This window comes from Ambystoma mexicanum, chromosome 12, assembly GCF_040938575.1.
Source record: "Ambystoma mexicanum isolate Mex_15411 chromosome 12, UKY_AmexF1_1, whole genome shotgun sequence".
Classification (NCBI taxonomy): Eukaryota; Metazoa; Chordata; class Amphibia; order Caudata; family Ambystomatidae; genus Ambystoma; species Ambystoma mexicanum.
The window spans coordinates 634,594,708-634,614,419 of NC_090936.1; the positions used below are offsets into that span (position 1 = coordinate 634,594,708).

The 19,712-nt window shown below is 45.8% G+C and overlaps 1 protein-coding gene across 3 annotated transcripts in view; it reads right to left on the reverse strand.

Annotated features, from left to right (window-relative positions):
* SLC13A1 (solute carrier family 13 member 1) overlaps positions 1–18,647 on the reverse strand; it is a 657,301-nt gene extending 638,654 nt beyond the window's left edge. For all 3 annotated transcript variants that reach the window (XM_069629100.1, XM_069629099.1, XM_069629101.1), the window contains exon 1: positions 18,491–18,647. In XM_069629100.1, the coding sequence (XP_069485201.1) occupies positions 18,491–18,589 (99 nt within the window). In that variant the 5' untranslated portion in view covers positions 18,590–18,647. The remainder of the gene's footprint in view (positions 1–18,490) is intronic.
* Between the last annotated feature and the right edge of the window lie 1,065 nt (positions 18,648–19,712).

Genomic DNA, 19,712 nt, shown 5'->3' on the forward strand with positions numbered 1-19,712 from the left:
GATAACGGCGCCAGCAGCTCTACCGGCGCCGTTATCACTCTACCGCCTACATTGTAATGAGGCCCGGTATGTTGTTAACTTGACCTAATAAGACATGAACTTTATTTTGACAAATTGAATATGTTCTATTACAAAGACATTTATATAAATCAATGGGCTGAAGTAAAATATTATTGATCTTTTTACCAGTAACTTGAGCAGGAATAATATTATTGAATACGACTGATTGATAATTGTTTGTCTAGACAATACCAATTGGGCGTGCAGGGGACGAGAGCGTTCCACAAGTTTGTGGACTTCTGCTGTTTTTACATTCTGGTACTTTAACCTTTGTTTTCCCCTTTTAAGTATGGGCCTCGAGTCCCAGCGTGCAAAGCCAAAAGACAACACTTGCCCAAGGTGTGATATGGGGAGCCTTGGCAGCTGTGGATTAAAATAGGTGCAGAAAATCAGTGGATCAGGCAAGACAGTGACAAAATAAGGTCAATGAAGTGGCAAAATCTGGAACAATCAATCACAAGAAAGTCAGGAAAGAGAAGTGCAGGAAATCATTTCAAACTAAATGTCAAATGAAGAGAGCATTAACAATGAGGCACATGCATCGCTCATATACAATAAGGCCTCACAGAGCAACTCGCCTGTTTAACTCGAAAACGTCAGGCCTTTTGAGAGGAGCCCCACGTAGAGTGCAGTATAAAATCCTGCCACTGATTATTTTAAAAGCCAGACATTTCAGGGGTGTAAAACAGTTGGCCAAATATCTTGCAAGCAGTGGCACATTTACGGTAAAGGTCTCCTTGTGGTTGTGCTATGGAGACAGAGTTTATGGTTGGAGGAGTTGATGGCTGCCACAAGTGTGACAATGATGAACTTGAGGCCCAAATGCCTGATATTTCGTAGGTTGTCTTTTTGTTACTGTTGGAGTTGTATGTTTAGGGGTCAGGTGCTGGCTGGAAACAGTCTAGTCGCATCAACAAGTTCTGCTGAAAAAGTGATTTGCCCAGGATCACTCCATGTGTTCAAGAGAAAAATCTGCTCTTCCCTTCTTCCAAAATGTCTTATTTTTCAATAGCCCTTCCAGAATCGTCTGCTCCCCTCTTCCATGCACTCCCTCTTCACCTTCCAAAGGCCCCCACTTCTTTCAACTTCCATTACTCTTGTCGTCTTGCATAAATCCCCTCCCCTCTTTCACCTTCCATCCCCTCGTCTCTTCATCGACCACCCACTTTCTCATTTCCTGTAAGGAAAACTGCCTTTGCCAAAGTACAGAAAATGTACAGGAAAGACCCATGAAGTGCCTGAGTGGGCAATCCCGAATAATCATGCCCTAAGAATGAAACAGTCTATACCTTTTATTTTACATATATATAGATTAATTGAGCTATAATTGAGCTAACCCAGAGCAAAAGAGAAGCAAGAAAAACAGTGTGGAAACATCAATCTCCCGATCTCCCCTTCCCTGTCTTAACCCCCCTGCATCACTTCCCATGTGCTCCCTCTCACCACCATTCCCATATACCACTACTCCCACGTGGTAAACACATTCTTGCCTTGTCTTGCCGGCCCAGCTGGGTAGAAGCAAAGAGGAAGCATCCTCTCCCCAATAAGCGCTGAGCAGAGAAGCCCTCCCTGAACACTGTGGCCACTCACAGCAGGCTGCGGAGGAGGGGCCTAGGAGCCCAGAAACTTGCTATGGAAGACAGACCTCCCACCACCCCAAAATACTGCAGTATGGATAGGGGTATTTGGTGGCCTAATAAAACGACATTTGAAAAAGAAAAATGTTTGCAGCATTTGTGTCCCATCTTTTAATTGAGTGGCGCTCATGAGGGTCATTATGTGTGGAGCAACATTAGTATCTAAAGTTTTGTGGGGATAGTAAACTCTGCGAACTAAATCACTTCTAGTGGCTCCTAATTTTGGCAGGTACGACACAGTAAAATTATGATTTAGCCAAGATCACACGCTTCGGTTAATAAATGAAGCACGAATTTGAGACTCATCTGAAATGTAGTTACTTGACCTCATAATTTCCCAGTTCAAGTTAATGCAAATGTGTGTTAATGTTTGGATTTGAAGACTTAAAATGTTACTCCTTATTAAATGTACACAATAACACAATCTGACTTAGATGGATTGTGTGGGTAGGCAGTGTATTGCACTTAGATGGACTTTCGGTGTGGGCAATGTATTGCACTTAGATTGACTTTAGGGGTAAGCAATGTTTTGCACTTAGAGCTCCTGCATGCATCTGCGTTCACATACAACTCGAATGACACTTTGTACAACACTTCTGCCATATGAATGTAGCTACCTTTCACAACAGCCAAAGATTCGAACTGTAGCTACACACAATATTGACTATCCTCTTACACACACTCCTCCAGCTTATTTCCGTAATGTACCTCTCTCCACCCATACTCATGCCAATTATACATGGGTGGCTAGCAGGGGCAAAGCCAAGTCCTCAGAAAATGTAATGGCCATTATGCACACATGCATACTAGCACCCCCTAACTGTCCCATACTTCGGACTTTGGTCCCTCCGAGGGCTTTCAACCTATAGTGCATTGGAACCCTACCCATGGTGAAAGGCACTATACAAAGGACAAAATTAAATGACAAGTTGTAAGCCATTGTAGAAACAGGTTGATTAAAAAGGGTATGATTTTAGCTTCGTTTTCCCCCATCTTGAATGGAAGCCTACAAGTTCCAGGAGGCAAACTAGCAAAAACCTACAAAATACCTCCTACGATACAGACGTAAAGTGTAAGAAAATGTTCTATAACCTTATCATCTCTAGCAACCCAACAATCACACAACCAATTGCTTTTTACAACATTGCGCAGTTCAAAAAATAAAGTGACACAGACAATGCTCTCTGCCAGTTACCTGTTCCTATCACTAATCTATCTCCTTGTAGATAGGCTACTGAGAGATGTTAAAAAGATAAGTAAAACCTCACGTGGAGGCTATGTACAGCCCTGGGCTTTTTGTCTGAGGTGAGAGGCGCAGAGCAAAGGGCTCTGTCGTCATTTTCTCCTTGGCTGTCTGCTAAATCCTTGTCTGCATGTAATATCTCCTTAAGAAAAATAGCTGTGTCTAGATTTGTGGGTGGAAGACGTGGTTCAGGGGGATGCGGAGTCAGGAACCTTGAGCCAGGCCACTTTGCTGAAAATGCTGCCATAAAGAAGTGGTCTTTTTTTCATACAAAGCTCGATAGATAAAAAGGAAAGGTTTTTCGGCCATGTCCGTGACCTCGAACTCAGAACCACAGGGCAAGTTATACTACATGCTCCGTTTGGGTGACTGGGATAAGCATGCCGTGGGTGGGGATCCACTGGCATGTATCGCTATTCAAAGATGGGGGAAGAGCCGGCCTTAGGGCAGAGCGAGCCCGGCGGCCGAACGGTATGGCCAGACCCCCTGCTATTAAGCCTGCTATTAGACCCCCACCACTCCAACTCGACTGGGTCTTTCAAGGTCTCCCCTGAGCTGGCGTGGTGGGGTAAGGTGCGGCAGGCGCCCTATTAAAATTAAATGCGCTCCGCTTTCGGGAGCGAAGCGCATCTGATAACATTAGGGTGTCTGCTGTGCCTGTTGAAAAATGTGGTGTCCCCCCACCTTCTACCATCCTGCCCCACCCCCCTGCTGAAGTCCCTACCCCTCCTCTCGCCTCCCAGGCTCTTTGCAATACTCTTGCCTCTCACTTTATCTCTAAAACCCAGGATCTCCTGTCCACCCTCTCTTCCGCTCCCGCTCCTCTCCCCTCACCTTCTCTGCTTGATGACCCTCTTTCAGCTACTTTCCCTCCCACTTTCTCCTCCTTTCCTCTTCTCTCCCACGATGAGGTAGCTAGACAAGTCCGATCTATGAAAGCCCCCTCCAAACAGGTCCATCCCTGTTCCTCTAAAACCATTAAGGACCACATCGATACCCTTGCTTCGGCCCTTGCCGGCCGATTTCTGCAACCTCTCCTTTGCCTCTGCATTTTGCCCTTCCCCTCTGAAGCACTCCCTTGTGCATCCTCTCCTCGAGAAACCCACAGCTGATCCTTCTTGTCCAGCTAACTATTGCCCAATTTCCATTACTCCCTTTTTTGGGTAAGATCCTGGAAAAGCTGGCCATCTCTCAGCTTAACCTTCATTCTGATTCTGTTAGCTCTCTCCACAACCACCAATCTGGCTTCAGAGCTGCCAGAAGCACGGAAACTGCTCTCCTGAACATCCATGATGATCTGCTGTCTAACCTTGACTCTAACATTCCCTCTGTCCTCATCTTACTTGATCTCTCCTCTGCTTTTGGCACAGTCAACCATACCACACTGCTCCATCGTCTTTGTGACAACCTGGGTATCACCGGTCAAGCTCTGGCCTGGCTGACCTCTTTCTTCTCTGACTGATTCTCCCAGGTACAACTTGGGCCATTCCTATCTTCTATCTCCCTCTCTACCTGTCGTGTTCCCCAGGGGTCTAACCTCTTTGCCTGGCTTTTCAACCAATACCTGGCAACTCTCGCCTATTGCATTTCCATTTTCTGCTAAAATTTCCAGTGTTATGCTGATGACACCCAACTCATTTTCAGGCTTCCTTTAGCCTCCTCCTCTCCTTCCCTCATCTCTGATTGCCTAACCGCCATTCAAAATTGGTGTGCTGCCAGCGATCTTTGTATAAATGCCAACAAGACTGAGATCCTCCTCATTGGTACACCTGCACCATCCTTTCCCCTCACTCTATGGCTGGCCTCCCTTGGCCCTCCTCCTATCCCTACCTGCAAGGCTAAGAACCTTGGGGTCATCTTTAATTCCACACTTTCCTTCTCCGCAAACATCTCTGACGTCTCTAAAAAGTCTAACTTCTTACTTCATCTTCTTAAAGGTACTCTGCGCTTCCTCTCCTTCCCCCAGAAGCGCACTGTCTCCCAAGGTCTGGGTCTCTCTAGGTTGGACTATTGTAACAGCCTCTTTCTTAATCTATCTGCCTCCACTCTCTGCCCTTTACAACTAATCCAGAACAGGACTGCAAGACTTGTCCTTGGCTTCAGGCGCTGGGATCATATCTCTCCAGCTGTGAAATCCCTCCACTGGCTCCCTGTGGATGCAAGGATTACATTTAATACCCTCTGCATTGTCCACGAGGCTTTCTGGGGCCTGGGTCCAAAATACCTTCAACTATCCCTCCGTTAATACCTCCCCTCTCGAGCCCTTACCTCCTCTACCTCAAACTCCCTCAGGGTCAGTCGTTTTTCAAAGAAACAAGCTGGGGCAGATCTTTGTCTTCGGCTGGTTCCTCCCTTTGGAACAGCCTCCCTGCCATCTTGAAACTTGAGGAGAATCATCTCCGGTTCCAGATGCAGCTCAAGACCTTCCTCTTCGCTTCTGCCTTTGCCCCTCTTCTCCCCTGCTGAACTGCCTTGATCTCATGGCACCTTGCACCTGGCCACCCGTTGTCCTTCGGGCCTAGGCATCTGCTCACCCTGCCACCCTTCTGCACTGCCTCTGGGCCACCCCTTACACTGGGGTCTGTATCTATACCCATACAGTCCCCCAACCACTTTTCTTCTGCACTTGTCAGATACACCCTATCTGACTAACCTAGCACTTTGCCACTTGCTGGCTGCACTACCATTGCTTATCACCTGTATTTATTTATTTATTTATTTATTTATTTATTTATTTATTTTACTTATTGTTATTTATTCTGTTCTCTCCTCTGTTCTGCACTTTCCATTCCTCCCCCCCTCTATGCACTTTCGCCTTTTACCTTTCCTGTGCACTTGCGCGCTCTTAATGTCAATAGGCCTAGTAAGATCATTGTTTTATTTTTGTTCTCACTTGTTCCCCTCCCTTTGCCTGGTCGCGCTCTGAAACACTTGTGTATGAGCGCGATATAAATAAAATATCATATCATATCACTTTCCAGGACCCTTAAAGGTGCTCCTTTGCCCAGCCCAAATTTGAGCGTTTGCAGGCTCTATTTGCTGAGCCTGCTTTCTTTTTTCTGGCCTGAAAGGGACAACACCGGAATCAATTGGCCATGAATGTCACATGGGTAGGGACCATCACTGTTAAAAATAGGCTTCCTACATGCTGGGCACACTATTGTTCTCCAAATGTGCAGCTCACATTTCCAAACTGAAACATGCTTCTTAATCTTACATCTTGCATGTGCCATCAAACTTAAGGGCTGGGTGGTTGGCAACAAGCTCAAGCTCAACCCAAAGAAAACAGAGTTTATTCTTTTTGGTTCCAAAAAATAAACAGGCAAAAACTCAAACGTACCTGCCCTGTCCAGAGTTATTTGAGGTTTGTACATCATTTGCTACAATAGTAAAAAACCTCAGATGTATCTGGCAGGCAAACTTAAGCTGTAATTAGCAGGTCAATGGCATAGTGAAATCTGTATATTATCAACTTAGGTTGGTAAAACATTTGTTAGAATTGATTTCACCTAAAGATCGTCCCCTGGTTGTCGATGCCCTGGTTAATTCCAGTCTCGACTATTGTAATGCCCTTTTAATGGGAGTCTAGAAAAAACAAATTCAACGTCTGCAGGTTGCACAGAATTCAGTCGTTAGGCTGATTTTTCTATTGCCACGCTGCTCAATCTCAGAGTAACCTTCATTGGTTGGCCATACAACAGAGGGTGTTGGTTAAAACCCTCAGCTTGATTTTTAGGTGCATCCAAGGGACCACCCGAGGTACCTTGTGTGAAAAATGTCGGTCTATCACCCGGAACATTGTCTTCGGTCGTCACGATAACAGTTACTGGTGGTTCCTCATTCAAATTCTGTGACATGGGGTGATAGACGTTTTCCCTGTGGAGGGCCAAGAGCTTGGAATGCCTTACCCTATGAACTTTGTAACATTGAGTCCCTGCTGGACTTCAGAAAAAAACGAAATACCTATCTTTTTGATTAAAATAGTATATAATGCTGGCTTTCTGGTTCTGTGCTGTTATTGTATCTGTGCCCAGATTAAATCTTTTTTGCCTGGTTCCTCTGTGGATATGCGCTATATAATTGTAAAAATAAATACATAGATACATACATACATTCCCTAGTTTTCTTTAAAATGTGTTTCTTTGTTTTCAGACTGCCACACAAATGCCCTGTGATTTGTCTGCCCCTTCCTTTGTGTTTTATCACAGGATATATTTCTAAAGCTGTTATATTTTTGACAAACTGCTTGATCACAAATAAATGCTTCTATTGCGCTTACATCAGTCATTAGGAAATTAAACTGTGGGTTCATGGGTGCAAACCTTTGATTTTCACTATGGAGGCAGAAATGTCCCAAACCTCGCCCTGTATATAAGCAAGCTACGTACCCAACCTATCCCCTGGATAAACACATTTTATAGCACTTGTCTTTTATAAGGAATTGAAAAGGTCATATGATTTACAGCCAGTTTTAAATATATAACATCTTAGCAACAGTCACTCAACCTGCTGAGCCACCCTGGAAGCCTTCTACTGTAGGGCATATCTATGGTTCCCTTATAGTGTTCACAATATCTGCATTCTCAACAGTGCAGTTTGTGTTCATGACTTCAAAGTCAACATTATTTCATCGCCAGCCACTCTGAACTTGTGCATATATTCTTTGATGGTGTACCAGTGGCGACTTCTCCATAATGGATGAGGCAGCGCTGGCCCATGGGCACCCTCACTCATTATGGAGGAGTCGAGGAGCCAGCCAGTGTAAGCACTAAGCACTACCCTGGCTGCTTTTTGGCTTGTACTGTCAAAGGGAAACGCTGTTTCCGTTTGACAGTCCTGTTCCTCAGCCTCACATATCCAATGCGCCATGTAATACCCAAGGGTGTTTAGCATCCCCATCCTTGCATGGCCCATTGGGGATGTTGGCTAGGGAACTGCATGCGTGTATGTTGGAGGGAGGCACTCCTGCACCTCCACGCACATCCAAAGGAAGCAGGGAACTTCACCATCAGCGACTTGTCTTTTGCGCGCATGTACACAAGTCAAGTTCATGCTACGCAGGAGCTGCAGCGCTGGGAGAAAACATCAAGACTGGGGCAGAAGGTACATTAATTTAAATATGTGTATGTGTGTATGCTTGTGTTGTGTGAAATTAGTGAATGTATGATGATTGGTGTGAGTGTGCTTGCTGCATGTGAAGGTTGTGTGAATGTTTGTTTGTACTGGGCCATGGAGCTGATTTTGACAGGAGAAGGGTTGTTGCACAACACCCGATGCCCACCAGCTGAAATCATCTCCTCGTGCAAGGTGTTGGAGGTGTGGACTGTGGGCAGGCATGGTATTTTTTTTAATGGGCATCTATGATGGATGTCTAGTAAAAAAAAGACCATGCCTGCCCCTTGGGCCCCCCAGCGCCTCGCATGCGCACATAATCGTAGTGTGTGTGTGCGAGGTGCTGGATGTCTCAGAGGGCATGCATGGCATTTTTACTGGACATCTATGATAAAGCAAGCATGATAATTATGTAGTTAGACCAGCATCTTGGCGCAGCTGGCCTAGCCACATCTTACTGTGGCATGACATTTTGTATTGGGCATCTTTGATGAAGCAAGCATGATAAGCGCTATTATGCTGCTAGACTACCAGAAACAGAAAATGATAAACAATTCTCCGGGGGGCAAAGTGAGATTCCTGCAACCATTGCTAAAGAACCAATGGAGCAATGACCTTCTTTCCCCCTCTAATCAGCACCTTTATGTGATATTTCATCTGTTAATCAGACTGTCCATGACTATCATTTGAAACTGAGGTATGGGTGATAGCTCTTCTGTTAACCTGACTCTTTTCGACTGGCTATTATTGAAAGCTGGGCTGGAATTGATGTCTGTTCTGCTACATACCACCTATAACTTCACATTTGAAGATATGGTGGGAGTGATGTCTGCTTGCAGGGCCAGTCCGAAGCATGGGCAGTTTGTGCGGCAGACCAAGGCCATGCAGCCATTGGGCCACCGCAGGCACCAGCTGCCTGCTTGCAGCATGGAAAGGAATATATGTTTTTTAAGCGGCTGTCCTACCTCCATCTAAGAGGCTCGGCTCCCTTTCTGTTTATCCTGGTGAAGCAACGTGTCGCCTCTCAACCTCCTGCTGAGATGCTGGAGAGACAAATGCCTGCACCCCCAGTGGCCCACAAGGCGCTCCAGACCTTGTAAGCACTGCTTATCACTTTCTTTCATAAAGCAGAGCATTTAAAGTGGGAGCGATTTATAAGTGATGGCCTATTTAAGAGGCCATTGTTTTGGACAAGACGTTCTTAACGTTTCCTTGTTAAGAACTGCAAAGGGGCATTTTTATTTTGAAAGCAAACACAAAGCAGCCTAACATCTGTGCCTTCCTCAAGGACAATTCAACATAATGTATCTGCCTTATTTTCACATGTTTATACTTATCACGCCAGAAAACTTTTTTTAAGCAGAATGTAACTTTTTTCTCACATTATATATGAAGCATGCCTTTGTTAAACATTGAAACACAAACAGGTAACCTTTTCCCACATTATGTTTTGTTATGAGTGTTTAAGTCTTGAAAGTACATTTTCAAAATCCATAGGCCATCTTTTGCCTTCTGCTGAATTGCATTCTGGTATTTGTAGTCTTCCATTCAAGGTGGGGGGAATAATGCCACAATTGTAAACCTTTTCCCTAGCATATTTCTATAAGGATTTATATATTTGTGTGAATACTTTACTATGGTTTGTGTACTTTTCAAGTCCTTTTAATGAAACAGAGTATTGTTGAAAGCCAAATGTGGGGGTGAAAGTGAAAAGGATGAGAGAGCAAGTGAGTCATGACTATTTGCCCAGGATGTGGTAAGAGAGGTTACAAACCTGGATACTGGAGGAGTTATTTTCTCCGGTTCTGGCCCTGTGCTGATTTTCAGGGCACAGGTCGAGGATACATGTGGGTGGACAGCGTCCGCCCAATTTTTTCAAGGAGCAGGCCAATCCCTGTTAGGTGTTTTTGAGGCCAGCATTAAAAAAAAGGTTTGCTCGCTTAAGTGTTCAGCTACTAGGATTTCACCCCAGGTTGTCATGTTTCCAGTGCAGACGCTAACAGACAAGAACACATAAAAGTGTTATCAAAGCACATGTCTCCTGTTTGGATTTTGTTATCCTTGGAATATTTCGTTATAAATTGTTGGGTTTGAAAGGTGGGCACCTTTTATAATTTTCCAGCATAGTTATTGGAAATTCTCCTCTCTCAGGTTATTTTTCCAGGGTTGATCCTTTCTTATGAAAGGGAAATGCACATTTGTCGTGTGCACTTTCTTTTAAAGGAAGGTCAATTTAACTAAATGTTTATATTTCACTTTAAGGTATGTTCACTTACTGTGCATATATTAATGGGTGGCAGCTTTTGATTTTTGCTGCAGCGGCATAGATTCCCACACCTTGAATTTTGCTACGAGGGCATAGATTGCCACAGTGAGTGACGCGAGGGAGCTGTGCCCAATCCCAGGTCGAAACAACACTTTTTACAGAAGATTTTGAGCAGGAATAGAAAAAAGTATTTCAAGATTTACAGGGGGGTCTAAACATATAACATCACAGAAACAGTCTCCTAACCTGCTGAGTTGTCTCTGCAGTATTCTGCTATCGGATCCCCTGCTACTCCCACACCCGCAAAGCAGATTTGGCCTGCCTATTCCCTCCAATCAAAGGCCAGGTGGTTAGTTAATGACGCGCCTTTCAAATTTTGAAGTGAGCAGCAGTTTCTAATTTTGCAAGATGCATGCTAACCCGTCAGCCCCCCTGAACTCAGCAGGAGAGGAGAAAGGCACACTGCCGCAACCAGTGATGTAGATGAGCAGGGCATGGAGAACAGGTCCACCTATGCCTTCTGCCCCATGCACTCAGGCCTATGCATATATTATTAAGCCCTCCCCACATGCCCTCATGTTTTGTTTTTAGGCTTTGAGCCCAGTTAATTGTGCTAACATTTGAAGACCTGGAAAATGCTCACTTCCCTGCCACCCATGAAAATGGGCTCTGTCACACAATAAGGCAATCCTGCAGTAGACACAACCAGTCCAAACTGCCCCAGACCAATCCCTGACATTACATGACGTCCTTGGAACCTGGTTGGAGTTTATTTCTTTGGACAGTCAAAATAATCCTTATCTGTAGCTTCTGAAATAAAAGCATATTGCTAGTTTGGATAATATGGCCAAATATATACACAATAAAAATAAAAACAATTGGGAAATGCCTGAAATAACAGCAGTTAATTTCAATTAGCAAAATACAATCATCATATTTTTGCAACGCCTTCCGCAGCCAGATGGTGTTGTCAAACACAATTTTCAAAAGACCTTTTACATACACTATTTCTACCAATTATATCTGGGAAGACATGTGTTCAAGTTTTCTGAATTACAGACTGGGCTCAAATCCTGGCTCCTCCACTTATCCAAAGTGTGTGCTCCCGGTCACATCCTTTTAGCTCACTATGCCTTATCTGCCAAAATGTAAAGTCTATTAAAGGTATTCAGCTCACACTGTCTGTTACTTCCAAAAAAATCTCACTCTAGATATTTCCACCTAGGTAAATATTAATAGTGACCATTCATATACAGAATCTCAAAGTTTCTTTCAGGTAACTGTTGTTACATGGCAGCAGGGTCAGGAGAGGGGCAGCAGCCCTCCTCCGGGGTCTGCGCCCCTCTCGTCCCCACAGATAAGGGAGACCGCAGGGTCTGGCACACCAAAGCGCAGGAAGGGTGCTTCCACGAGAATATATGGGTACATTGAACCCAGGAGACCAAGGTAACCAGGCAGGGAAGTACAAAGGGAGGCCCCCCCTGGGGAGAGAGGGGGACCAATGTGTCAGCTGCAGGCTGGCCTGGGGGGTTGGTGCACAGCCCCCCATACACACATACTACAAAGACCCAGGGGCTCCCTGGGTCCTAAATAATCAGCTGCTTGCAGCTACAAAAAACACAAACTGTTTGTCGACCCTGCACGGGGACCCAAACAGTAGAGGGAAGTTCAATGTGTACTCAGCGTCTAACAGCTCTGACCCACATAATGACAGCCACACGGACGCCAGCAGCCATAGGTCCACAAGCACCCATGGCGGCAACAGCAGTACCAGACCAGGAAGGTGCACTAAAGGCATGGGCAGCCCCCACTGCAAGCACACCAGGGCATGTAGAAACAAACAGCCACAGTGCATCTGAAATGCTGATGATCAGCAGTGCCCAACTGAACCTTAAGTTGAAATCTTTCCACACAGAAATTCTCAATATACCTAGAAAAATTCCCCAGTGATAGTGCGAAACTATGGGTTTACATGGACAAGGTCAAAGAAGTCAAAATTGCGCAAAAGGGGAAAAGCTGGTTGGCATATGATATTAGATTCAGACAGAGTATGTCAGAGAGGCCAGCCATAGAATGGGATGAGGTGCAGAATGATTTATATATATTAAACGCTGAGCCTCCATCTGAGGAGGAGGCTGCCCAAGCAACAACCAAAACTAATAGAAATTCACAAGGGCACATAAGTGCTGACAATGACAAATATAAGAAAGGGAGCAGCCCTTTCAGAGAAACCAGCCATGGGCGGCAAAGTCGAATGCCCACAGACAGAACAAAAATTAACACGCTTACAAAGCCAATATTCCATGCAGAAACTTTGGGAAAAACCTATGCACTTGGGGGAAGGATTGTTGGTATAAGCACACCTGCACAAACTGCAACGGTGGAAACCCAGCTGTTAATTGCACCAGACTACCACCCAAAAATGCGAAAGATTAGCAACAGCCCAGTCCAGCCAACAAGAGACTACCATACAAAAATACAGCTGATTGGCAATAACATTGTCCATCCAGTTGTAGAACCAGGCAGAACTCCCATCAACCCAAACAATTTCAGCAATGCATTGATGAGCTATCCAGACAGAGAAACCAGCATGGCCATCCAGCAAGGTTTCAAATGGGGTTTTGTCATTCCTTTCAGGGGAACAGGGTCCCACAATATCCCAAAAAACCTGAAGTCGGCCAGGGAAAACCCAGAAATGGTGGAATACAAAATAGAGAAAGAGTTACGCCTGGGCAGGATTGCAGGGCCATCGGACTCCATGCCTCTTTCTGAATACCTAGTATCACCCCTAGTCCTGGTTCCCAAAAAGAACCTGGTAAAATGAGGTTAATTCACCACCTGTCCTACCCAAAAGGCCAATCACTGAACAACGGCATCCCACACACTGAATCTGCAGTTTCCTACACACATTTCCAAGAAGCAGTGAGACTTATACAGGAATGTGGTAGGAATGCCCTTATGGCCAAACTGGACATTGAATCCGCTTTCAGGCACCTACCAGTCCACCCAGATTCACAGCAATGGCTAGGGTTTACCTTCAAAAATAAATGTTATGTCGACAGATGCCTCCCCATGGGGTGCGCAGTGTCTTGCGCCCTATTTGAGCAGTTCAGCTCATTTTTTCAATGGGCATTTAAGAAACAAGGGTAGTCCATTACATTGACGACTTCATGGTAATAGGACCAGCAGATTCAGGAGAATGCAAGAGGGCGCTGGCAGAGTTAGAAGGGATGGCTGCCCAATGGGGCATCCCTTTGGCACCAGAGAAGACAACCAAGCCATCCACAAGCATTATCTTTCTGGGAATAGAGATAGACTCTACAGAAGGGGTATGCAGAATCCCACAAAGCAAAGTAGCAGAACTCATGTGGAAAATCCAAGAATTAAGCACCAAAAACAAAGGCAAAGTAAGAGAAATTCATTCACTGGCGGGCAGTCTCAATTTCGTAGCCAGAATCATCCCACAAGGGAAGGTATTTTCCAGAAGCCTGGAATTGAAGACCAAGACAGGCACCAAACCCCACCTACACATCCGGCTGGGCAGAGAAGTGAAAGAGGACCTAAAAGTATGGATGAATTTCGTAAAAAACATCAACGGGACCACACTTTGGCGCACGCCATTGAACACATGGTGCAAAAAGGGTCCTCTTCACAGATGCAGCCGGGAGCAAGGGTTCTGGGGCTATATTAGACACAGAATGGGTAGCTGGGCAGTGGCCCAAGTCATGGCAAACAGCAGGGTGGACAAAGAACATCACCCTGCTAGAAATATTTCCCATCTGGCTAACCACACGCATTTGGGGCAGGCAGCTAGCTAACACCGAACTTTTGGTTTGGTGTGACAACATGGCGGTAGTGGGTATCTTGAACAGAAGAATTACAAAATGCCAGTTAGTGCTTAAAGTCCTACGAGCCATTACAGCAGTCACACTGCAAAGAAGCATTGTTGTCAAAGCCAAACATATCACTGGAGCAGATAATAACATTGCAGACACTTTATCTCGCTTTCAGTGGACAAGATTCCGGGAGCTAGCACCACACGCCCAGGAACAGATGACGGTAATACCGGCGGACGGTTGGTCTATGATGGGAAACTGAAAGGATTTGCAACAACGCCATCGCCTGAGAGCCAAGGCCAGGATGCACAACAAAGACCAGGCACCTCAAAAACGGGTGCCAGCAGTTTGCTGCCAACAGTAAACAAGAACCATGCCACTGGGTTCTTAGCAGAGATGGCAGAAAAGGCGCTGGCAAGCACCACCACAGCACACTACAGTAAGTGCTTGAAAACAGTTTTTAGAGCAACGGGTCTGAATCATGTAGCATTAATAACAATAAAAGATATAGAAATCTTTTTCAAGTGGGCACACAATCCGGGGTTTAAAAAAGATTGGGCCAAAAGACACCTGGTAGCGATATCTTATTTCTCGAAGCTACGGGGTGACTCAGATCCCACCCAAAGCGTTTTAATTTCATACGCAATGAAAGGCTGGGGTAAAATGGAGGGATCCCAGGTAGACACCCGCTGCCCATTAGATTTTGACAAACTAGTCAGAATAACTAACCTACTAGACAGCATATGCTTTCATCCCTATGAGACTTTGTTTTTTAAAACCACATTTTTTCTTGCATATTTTGGGGCTTTTCGAATAGGAGAGCTCATTGCTTCCAGCACTAAGGCCAACAATGGCTTGGGCATCATGGAGACCAGGGTCAGACAGGACAGCGTCAGCATAGAGATACAACAGTCAAAAACTGGGGCCAAAAGAACGATTAACATTTGCTGCATTGACGATGCACCCAACTGTCCGGTATGCATCACTAATCTCTATTACGCTCAAAGGCCCAAAGTAGGGGGGAGATTTTTAATTCACAGACTCCTCAGCGCTAAACCGCTATCAATTTAAAGGGGTGCTGACAAAAGCAATCAGCAATGCAGGATGGGATCCAAAGGACTTTGGCACCCACTCTTTTAGGATCGGGCCACAACCTCTGCACAGCAGGGAGGGCTGAGTACCCAGCAACTTAAGAGCACAGGGGGTTGGAAGTCAGATTGTTACAAAAGCTACATCATACCAGAGCTAATATAGTTCCCCTCCTCTTTCTTCCCTGCCAACCCTCAGAGACACCGGATGTATGGAAGACCCCACTACGATCAGCGTGGATAGTCGGTCACTCGTTCGTGTTCAGGACAGGGCGATGGGCTGAAGAAACCAAGGAGGGTGCACCTTTAGAAACGCCATTGCATCCTAGTAGCCTCCTTTGGGCAGACATCCATGACAAACTAGCGGATATGGTTGCATACAGAGGCCCGCCGCAATTCCTGATATTGCACTTAGAGGGCAATGATCTGGTGTCCATAGGAAGAAAAAATGTATACGAAGAAATGTGCACCTCATTATCAGGCATTTCTCGCAATTGGAGGGACACAGAAATCTATTTCTCAGCAATCCTGCCTAGAAGATTATGGCAGGGAGCTTCCTGTTACAAAGCAGTGGACATTTCCAGAAGGAAATTAAACAGAGAGCTAGAGAAATTCTGCCTAGCCAGGGGCCTGGGGTTTATAAAACACCCGTCCATAACATTAGGGGACCCCAACCTTTTTCACAAGGACGGCACCCATCTATCTGAACATGGCATGGAGAAATCTCCTACATCTTAGCTACCAGGGGCTGCAAATAACCGGACTTTTGGGGGAACACGGACAGCCCAGAACCTGCCTTTGTGTGGTGGCACGGGCCAGAGGGGGTTACCTCTGGACCCGGTGCCCAAAAGGATAATATTGTGTTGATATACGAGTATTGTTTATGTTCCCATAACCATTTCTGTATCAATAAAAACCTATGGCCTTTTATTGCCAACACTTGACCAAAATTGTTGTTGTGTAATATTTCTTGGGGAGGGCAAGGGCCGTTAGACATGACGCACACACCACATAACAATTGTAAGTCTTCTGCATATAGATTCAACAGTTATGGGCAATACCGCAGGGCCGCCCCAGGCGAGGCCAGGTAACTGTTGTTACATGGCAGCGGGATCAGGAGTGGGGCAGCAGCCCTCCTCCAGGGTCAGGGCCCCTGTCCTCCCCACAGATAAGGGAGATCGCACGGTCTGGCGCATCAAAGGGCAGGAAGGGTGAGATAATAAAAATACCTTACCCTTCCACGAGAATATATGGGTGCATTGCACCCAGGAGACCAAGGTACCCAGGCAGGGAAGTACAAAAGGATGCCCCCTCCCCCCCCGGGGCTGAGGGGGCCCAATGTGTCAGCTGCTGGCTGGCCTGGAGGGTTGGTGCACAGCCCCCCATACACACATACTAGAAAGACCCAGGGGCTCCCTGGTCCTATATAATGAGCTGCTTGCAGCTACAAAAAACACAAACGGTTTGTCGACCCTGCACGGGAACCCAAACAGTAGAGGGAAGTTTGTTGTGTACTCAGCATCTTCCTGCTCTTTTTCTTTTCCACAGAAACCCCCCCACCCTAGAAAAAGGGGAGAAGAACAATGGAAAGAAACTCAGGACACCGTACGGCCGTACAGTGACCACAACAAGTCGTGGGACAAGAAAGGCGGCACGGGCCAGAGGGGGTTACCTCTGGACCCGGTGCCCAAAAGGATAATACTGTGTTGATATACGAGTATTGTTTATGTTCCCATAACCATATCGGTATCAATAAAAGCCTTTTATTGCCAACACTTGACCAAAATTGTTGTGGTGTAATATTTCTTGGGGAGGGCAAGGGCCGTTATCCATGACGCACATACCACATAGCAACAATTGTAAGTCTGCTGCATATGGGTTCAACAGTTATCTATTTATGCAAATAAAGCTGGGCCCCACATGCCTTTTGCCGCCCAGACGCCCTCAAATCCTAGGGCCGGCCCTGTCTGCTATGGTGAATGCAGTCTCTTGCTGAGTGCAACGGGATTTTTGCAACTGTTGAACATGAGTTAACTAGGTAGAATGTATATTAACTTTTTTTAACCAGCTTGGTAAAAATAAAAGTATACTTAAGCCAGTTTGGCCTGTTGGCCCTTATTTGATGCGTCACCACCCCGCCCCATCTTGTTGTATTTGTGGCCCCTGGTTTGCACCCCACACTCTCTAATATCCTAGTGACGCCACCACTTATGGTGGTGACATGTCTTGATTTCACGCGGTATTTTTGGAGTACGTGTATTTGGTCAGCATGAATGGGACACCAATCAGTAATGGGTGTAGTGGAGGGTGGAGCCAGACATTGGTCCTTCGGGGTCTTTGAAGAATTCACTTTTAAGGCTTTCCTGAACTTAACGTAGTCCTCTTGGAGTCTGGGGGGTGGGGGTAGTTGGTGCGAGGTCACAATGAAACACAGGTGCATGGGCTGCTTACCCCCCACTCTGGGGGCCTGGAGGACTCTCCCATCCAACAGATGAATCAGAGTCAGACATTGACATGAGGCTACAGTAGGAAGCAAAGACTCCAGGCTGTCAACGGTCAGCACAAAATAACACCGGCGTTTTCTATAGCTAACATCACACCACACACTGACTTGCGTCCATGCCCTTGAATGATGGCGATTATTTTCAGACGCAACGATACCTTTTAATTATTAAAGCCGCTCTGGAGCAGACTTTTCCGTATGCGAGCTTTAAAACCTCATTAAATTAAGAAATTCCTGTCGTCCCTGCGAGAGTCCACCCTATGTCTTGCAGGTACTGCAAAGGTCTCCGCGGTGGTTCCAAAGCACAACGAGCCCTCTCTGCTCCAAATTACAGACCAAGCACCAACATTACCTGGCAAGAGGTAAGTGCACCTCCTTCTTTGAAGAAAATAGAGGGGGACCAGGGAGTTTGGATCAAACCTTTTCACAACAGGTGGCAACATGGCGCAGTATAAGAAGATTTGCCTTAACATAACAGTGTGACTAGAGGAGGCCGCCTGCTAAGTAAAACCACGCAGATGACAAAGGCATACACAAATACGCCAGAGAGACGATTAAGCATTGCGTAGTATAGCTCAGTGACAAACGTGTTCAAAGGCGACGCAGAGCAACACAGGTTCGAGTCTCAGGTCGCGCCTGGAAACTTCTTCTATATGAAGCGCGTTATACAAAACCAATTATAATGTCTCAGAGCCAGAAGAGCGCCGTTAAAGTTCACAGGGCAGACATAGGGAGGCGCACTTACTTTGGTCGTGACGATGAGCGGCAGCGGGAGCAGGACGCAAGGGCTCAGGAAGATAATGACGAGCCTGCGGTACATCCAGAGCAGGCCGAGGACGTCCATCCCGGCGCGTGCAGGTGGCAGCCTCTCCGAGCGGATCTGGTCCAAAAGTTCAGGTGTCCCTTAAATAGAGAGCTGGAATTAATGTTTCGCCAAACAATCACCTTTAACCGTTGTGCAAAGTGCGCTCGCGGGCTGAGTTAAACATCAATCTTAATTGGTCTAGTACCCGCAGCCTTCTGAGATAGCTGAGGCTCTTCAGTCATGATGAGTAGGAGTGAGTGAGCCGCCTAGCCTGGGCGGCACTCAAATCATTGAGGGACCGTGGGCACCTGGTTTATGAGTGAGATACAAGAGCGTGAATTGATCCACCAGGCAGAGCACAACACAAGCATTTATGGCTCCTAAAAGGAAACTTTCCCCGACCAACTAGAACTTTCGGTTGTGAAACATCCTGTGCCACAGCGCCTCGAACTGTTTTCTAAGCACTCCATCCCAAATTATGGGGTGAGCAGCAGAACAAGCACTACACCCCATAACAACCCCCCCCCTTCTCAACACTGTGTGTAAGCAAATGATGGCACAATGTTTTCACTAATCATATTTTTTTTTAAAATAAAGTGATGTTTACTAGCTAGCCGTTCAGTGCCCACCAATACCAGTTTGTGTGTTACCCTGGGCAAAGGCACTTACTTCATGCACACTAGAAGGTCTGATCAGCCCCTTTTAAGCTGCGAATTGCATCTTCGTTGAACACAGCTCTCTAAATCAGGCGCAATGACCCACTGAGCTATAGTACTGCTCCCTGGCTGCTCAGTTAATTACATTTCTTGTGACAGAGCGACCATACAATTGTTCTAAGGTGATTTGCAAATGGGTCAGCTAAAACCGATACCTCTTCTTTAAATCGGTACGCAGACGAGTTTTTAAATCTATTGATATGTTGTATTTGTTCCCAGGCTCCCACGCTGTTTCTATGAAAGAGTGCATACTCACTCGTGTGATTCTATGAAAGAGTGCATACCCAGCTGTTTCTATTAAAGAGTGCATACTCACACAGCTATTTCTATGAAAAAGTGAATACTCGTGTGATTCTATGAAAGAGTGCATACACAGCTGTTTCTATTAAAGAGTGCATACTCACACAGCTATTTCTATGAAAAAGTGAATACTCGTGTGATTCTAT